This window comes from Podarcis vaucheri, assembly GCF_965113315.1.
Source record: "Podarcis vaucheri genome assembly, chromosome: 11".
NCBI classification, from domain to species: domain Eukaryota; kingdom Metazoa; phylum Chordata; class Lepidosauria; order Squamata; family Lacertidae; genus Podarcis; species Podarcis vaucheri.
Genome location: NC_138749.1, coordinates 56,764,223 through 56,770,868, shown reverse-complemented (window position 1 = coordinate 56,770,868; position 6,646 = coordinate 56,764,223). Strand labels below are relative to the sequence as shown.

The window sequence follows — 6,646 nt, the reverse complement described above, 5'->3', positions numbered from 1 at the left end:
GGAGATCTGTTCTTAACCTGAAACTGTTCTTAACCTGAAGCACCACTTTAGCTAATGGGGCCTCCTGCTGTCGCTGTGCCGCCGGAGCACGATTTCTGTTCTCATCCTGAAGCAAAGTTCTTAACCTGAAGCACTATTTCTGGGATAGCGGAGTCTGTAACCTGAAGCGTATGTAACCTGAAGCATATGTAACCCGAGGTACCACTGTGTAGCCATTGACACAAAGCTCAGACCCTCCAAAAGTTCCTATTTTCCAGGGACATCCCAGATTTAGAGAAGCTGTCCCGGTTTCTGATTTGATCCCGGAATGTCCCACTTTTCCTTAGGATGTCCCTATTTTCATTGGAGAAATGTTGGAGGGTATGAAAGCTCTACACAGAAAACTTGATTCAGTAATAGTTGATTACGACGTAGCTTGAGCACTTGTGTCAATTATCAACAGAGATTTCATTACAGCAAAGTTATTTCACTGATGTAAATAACTCCTGTTGCCATCACACATCGTTCGTATGGCATAGCTTCAGTAGCAAGTACAGCAGAATGCGTTTACACAACCAACTTTTGCCTATAAGTTGTTGTGTGTATGATGAGGCCGTAGCCAACTCTTGTTGTGTCAACAGCAACACTGAAAGGTTTTGCATGGTCAGTGCCTCCTGCCTCTGCCATACCTTATACAGTTAAAGCAAATACCAAGATGAACTATGGAATGTCATTCACATGACCACGCTTAGAAACAGAATGTTTCAAATTCCATTGGCTGGGCAGCAAATTATCTTTGTTCCCAAATGCAACCAGCCTTTCAGCTCTGAGCACTAAACAAAGGCATGGGCAGCAAGTGATATCATAATGTCTCAGATGCCTGTATCACAGTGTTCTCGTGCTGGACTGGGTGTGGAACTAAAAAGGCAACGTGTGTGCTACCAGTTCCCTTACAGGCCTCTAATGCCACTTATGCCTTCAACAATATTCTTAACGCTGACACTTGGCTGTTCTTTTCCTTCTGCAGCAAGACTTTAAAACAAATGAATTACTGCAGACAAATGCGGCTATCCGATTCAAAACCAAGGTGAAATGCAAACTGACTACTTTTTTTGCCAGAAATCCAAGTGACCACACAGACTACTTTTAGCAACATTTCCCCCCTTCCTTCAGAGAGGGGAAAAAACCCCCACTGTTTTATTCATTGAAATAGTGCATGTAGACAATTGGGAAACTGAAATGACAGCTTCTTTTGTTCCAGCATATGGCAGACAGACAAGAAGCCGACAGCTTGAGGCAGATGCAAGCTATTGGCACTCCATCTGCATATTTCCAATGCAATTGTGTCTGGGGTTTGAGGCTGAAAAGTCTGGATCTTAAAAAGAAAAAGAAAAAAATCTAGACTTGTACAGGGTAGAAAGTGACTGAACAAAATGTAACAGTGGCTTGTGAAATATGTAGTTTCTCCCAAAACTTTTAATCATAGCAGCTGAATGTTAGAGGCAAGTAGCTTTGATAACAATGCTAAGCATCTGAAACTGTACAACTATTTTTGTGGTTTTTATTATTTCAGCTTTTAAATGATCAGCTGCCTAGAAACATGTGCTGTGTCTTTTTAAGTGCATGACAAAAGACCATTGCCCAGAACAGAGCTTATTAAACATGCAGCTCTTCAGTCTTGCAAGCTGTTACGATAAACAGCTGTTGCCATGGGTTGGGTGAGAGGTCAAGTCATTTCAAATAGAAGTCATATACCCTTTTGTCCAGCCAGCATCAGTGGCTCAGATATTTTCAGCTGATAAGAGATCTGTGGGCCACTCACATTGTAGTTTCGACCAGTAAATTTTTATTATTACCTGCTCAAGCTAAACCATATGCATCTTTTTGATGACAAACTTGCGTAAACCACAGAAAGGCAGCCCAGGGAAGTGTGATGATTTCTATAGCATACACATCAACCGTTAAGTGCCTTTGCAGGCACATGTTGTAGATAAAGCCACATGCAACTGTAAAAATCCCAGGCAACTGTGCTTAAGTCCACTTTAAGTGAACGTAACTGTGTGTTAAGATTGTGACCCAAGCATTGCTCCTCTGCAATACCTTTAAGATGACTTCAACAGCCCTCTCCGCATTCTGTTTACAGCCCATTTATATATTTTACTCCACTGACTGTTTTGGATTCTTCCCCCACCAGCTGGCAAGCAAGACCACCACCACAAGAAAGTTGGTTATCAAAAAATTTATTACAAATGTGTTAAGAATTTCAATAGCAGCATGAATTTCAGTTTAAAAGAATTATTGCAAGATTGGTTATCAATGCAGAATATAGTCCAAAAGTCCTCCTCCGGTAGCTCAATCTGCATCAAAATCTTTGCAGAAATGCAATCGTACCAATGTCTTTTAAGAGTCCAGTCTCTTGGGGAAGGGGCTGGATGACCCCCGCCAGCAGTTTCTTGTCCATACCTTGTCCATTCCTGCCCTTTCATCTATGTCCAGTTTTCAACTTTCACTCTGGCTTTCTAACATGAACATTCCACCTGACCTGGAAACCTGCCACAGTTTTTTTCCCCCCACTCTCTTTTCTTCTGCTCCTAAAATAAAAACTGCAGTACTTCTTCAGCTCCACAGATATGCCAGCTTCTCCAGCGCTGCAGCATAGCGGAGAGACTCACTGCTGGTACAATCCACTCGCCTTTGCTTCTCTCTTTTTTTTTCTCCCCACAAGAATCCACCACGTGCTGTGTCTGAGCGACTTAATCCAAGCTGTTGACCGGGCTAATCTCCAGAATCAGCCACTCGCTGGGTTGCCCAGATGTGCAGCTCCAAGGTGATAATGCAACAAAAAGGTTTCAACCTCTCCTGTGCACCGGCTACGTCAACACCGTCACCATCACTCGGGCAGGGTGATGTTGGGCACCCAGTCGTTGACATTTCGACTCTCTTCGCAAAACAAGTTCAGCTTGTCTAAGGCTGGGTCTTTCCAAGCATCCTCATTGGGATTCTGCAATAAAGAGAACAAAGATACATGAGTGAATATCACAGTCCAAAACACAATACAGCAGGAAACTAAATCTGCTCACTGCTATGGACAATAAGGCAGGCTATATATATGTCCAAAACTGCAACAACTACAGCTACTATTTCCTGAGGTACCAATGAAACACACTTTATGAGATGTGCTTCCTTGGGAATGGGTCACCGGCAGAAGCACTTAAATCATGTCAGTGGCAGCTATTTGCTGGCCTAAGGTTGCTCTGGCACTATTTTGCTATCCAATGCGCTGCCTCAAAGAGATTCCCAGGAGAAAATCCTGCCCGATGCCCAAGTGTTAAAGACAGGCATGGCATGCTATGGCATTGCACAGAATAAAAGTGGGGCTTGCCCCTTACATGGCGCTGAAAACTCACCGTGATGAGGATGCAGTGCAGGTCTCTGGGCTCCCCGGCCTCCTCGCTGGCGCCCACAATCGCAGCCAGCTTCTGGATGTCGTTCACGCGCACAATGTCAATGTCGTTCTCGCAGCAAAAGGCTTGGATGAGAGTGAAATGGATCTGCAGGGCGATGTCGCCCTCGTCTTCCTCGTCCGCGGCCAGCACGCAGAAAGCGACCGTGTCGGGATCACTGCAGAGAGAGGGAGGCTTGCGATTAGCCACTTTAAAAGCGGAGATTCTTGCAAAAAAACAAAGCGAAGAGCTGTGCACTTTCTGCACTCTCTTCTTCCCGCCCGGATTCCCTCCCTTTTCCTGGTGTTGCGCAAGGCATGCAAAACAACAGGCGCGGTGCAAATGCCCAGATACTTACACATTCATCAGTTTTGCGGATTCGTAGACGCCCGCGGTGAGGCAGCCGCGGCGCTGCGACGAGACCAGCAGCTCCTGCAAAGCTTTGCCGGCCTTCTGCATCCGGTTGCCGGTGGCGGCGCTGCTAGAGCTACTGCAAACGACAAGAAGAGGGCAAATGTCGTCAGTCGCGGGGAAACCTTTCCTGGCTTGCATTCCCAGCCCTTCATCCATCCGCGGTACCCAACCCGCGCGCCCGCCTCCCTCCGCGCGAGACCCTTCCATCATAAGCCACCTCAACCACCACCATCACCACCACCCTATCTTCCCCATCCCGGGCTGAGCCTCTGCCCGGCGGATAGTTACCTGTCGCTAGTTTCCGGCATCGTCTCCTGCCCGTGAATTTCCTCCAAAGTCATAATGGTCCGAGACAGGCAAAAAGCGGCAAGCCCAAAACAAGGAATGTTTCAACGACAACAGCAAAAACCAGGCACCCAAAAAGTATCCACACAAAGGAAAAGGTTCTGCTCGGCGGCTGAAAGATCTCTCCCGGAAAAGAAGAAAAGCGATCGGAAAATATAGACAGCTAAGCACCGAAGCTCTCCGATCTCTGCTCACTCTTAAAGTCCCCAGCGAAGTGTGAGCTGCCAGGAGCGCCGCGCGCCCTATTTATACGCTGCGGAGCTTCTGTGCCGGCAGCTGCTGGAATCTCGGCGGCGCTGATTGGCCAGGCTAGGGGTGTATTGTTATGCTAAGCAGGCGCTGGGGAGAAGCCGGCTCGTGCCAGGAGGCCACGTGGGAGACGGGGGGGGGGAGAGAAAGAGGGAGACCGTAGCCGTGGGGTGGAGGGGACGGGGCGAGGGGCGAGAGGGGGATTACAATGCCTCAAATCTGCCACTGCTGCTTTTGTTGTGATGTTACTAGGCAGACTGCAGAGCCGGCGTGCTTGATCTTTTAAAAGGGGTTTGGGGGGGGGATGTTGCTTCAGATGTGCATCTTTTTTGGAGGGGTGTATATACATATATAGAGAGCTTTTTGCAAACTGTTGAAACAAAGAGTGCTTAAGCAATGCAGCAACTCCACTTGTGCGCAAAAAAAGGGCCTCGACAAAATCATTCTACTGAAAATGCACCCCCAATGTGGTTTCTAGGAATCGCTCCCCCTGAGTTTCTACTTTTGCAGCTCACGACTGCCGCGCTATCTGCTTGAAAGGACTTTGGCCTTCTTATTTTCATTTCATTTCTGCAGAGCGGACCCCCCTCCCCAAGCGTGCCTGGCTGCCAGCAAACAAGGCACAAAGCAGGGGTCCTGCAAAGTTCACCCGGGCGAGGGGGGGCGTCCTGCGCTTGCCTCCTCAGCTGCTGCGCGGAGCAGATTGTGGATGGCACACGCTGCTCGTTTGCATTTCTATGGAGAGGCGCACAATAGGCGAGGTCTGGCGTGTGGCAGTTTGGAGCGCACACAATCGGCGCTTTCTCCCCATTGCTGCACTGTCCACCTGCCACTGGGGCGCGGATTTGCTTTTGGCCGAAGGCGGCGGCGAAGAGGGGGGTGGCACACACAATGGCCTGGCTCTCTTGTGTCGCCCAATCTGTTCTGCTGATGAATGTCTCCACTGGCGCACGCTTCCAGTGTGCAATTGAATTTGGAGGCTTTCGAAGCACGCGATCGTCTCCTTTTCTCCAAAGGGGCCCCCATTCTTCCTTTGTTTTAACCCTTCCGAGACGCTTCGCTACATTGCGGGACACTGCCCCGGCGGCCTAGGCATGTGGCCAGCTTGGCCAGGCCAATCCGGAGTCATCAGGTTTGTGCTTGCTCCTGCCTGGGAGGTTCAAATGACCAGCAGCGCCCAGCTCCTTCTGACTTGCGCCACTTTCCCCCCTTGGGCACGCAGACTGTGCATTGCATTGCTCATAATTCCCCTTTCCAGTCAACCGCGCGTATCACGATCTGGTGTTTATTTTCTTCAGCTTTAAAATTCGGGCATCCTAGAATCCTCGTGGTGTTTCTCTCTCTCTCTCTCTCCCCCCCCCCACGCGTAATTCTGGAGGAGGAGCGCTACCTACTGGATGCTGACGAGCATCCTTACGGGTATACACTGCCGTGCGGGAAGATCCAAGATTTCTAAGTGGGGAGCGGTGGGGCCTTGCAGAATATGCTTGCAAGCCAAAGGAAGGGCATGTGTTGCGCGCTAATCCCTTTGCAAATTCTCCCCCCTGTCTCTGGAAGCCTGAAGCCGGCTTGTCCTGGCATACAGAGGCAGCTGCTTCTTGCATATTTTACTCTTTGAAAGGAGCCCGATGGTACTTGGGTGTGCGCCACCTTGTGGCTTCTTGGTGCTTTCAGCAGACCTTCCAAGTGTCCCTCTTTTCCCCTGATTTAGAAAAGTCCGTTTCTGATGTGATCCCGGAATGTCCCGCTTTTCCTTAGGACGTCCCTATTTTCACTGGAGAAATGTGGGAGGGTATGGAGCTATTCAACCCCTGAACCATCTGAAAGCAGCCCTGTATAGGGAAGTGGTTTTTTTAATGTTTAATGTTTTATTATGTTTTTATATATGTTGGAAGCTGCCCAGAGTGGCTGGGGCAACCCAGTAAGATGTGTGGGGTATACATAGTAAAATCATCATTGTGGAATAAAAAGGTAAAGGGACCCCTGGCCATTAGGTCCAGTCGTGACCGACTCTGGGGTTGCAGCACTCATCTTGCTTTATTGGCCAAGGGAGCCAGGGTACAGCTTCCGGGTCACGTGGCCAGCATGACTAAACTGCTTCTGGGGAACCAGAGCAGTGCACGGAAACACCGTTTTACCTTCCCGCTGGAGCGGTACCTACTTATCTACAGGCACTTTGACGTGCTTTCAAACTGCTAGGTTGGCAGGAGCTAGGA

General features: G+C 48.9%; 1 protein-coding gene across 1 annotated transcript; it reads right to left on the bottom strand.

Annotated features, from left to right (window-relative positions):
* Nucleotides 1-2,203: 2,203 nt before the first annotated feature.
* GADD45G (growth arrest and DNA damage inducible gamma) lies at nucleotides 2,204-4,415 on the bottom strand. Its single transcript, XM_082191733.1, has 4 exons — nucleotides 4,125-4,415; nucleotides 3,781-3,912; nucleotides 3,387-3,600; nucleotides 2,204-2,980 (listed from the first exon to the last, which is right to left on the bottom strand). The coding sequence occupies exons 1-4, from the start codon at nucleotides 4,175-4,177 to the stop codon at nucleotides 2,870-2,872; spliced, it is 510 nt and encodes a 169-aa protein (XP_082047859.1). The 5' UTR covers nucleotides 4,178-4,415; the 3' UTR covers nucleotides 2,204-2,869.
* Nucleotides 4,416-6,646: the final 2,231 nt, after the last annotated feature.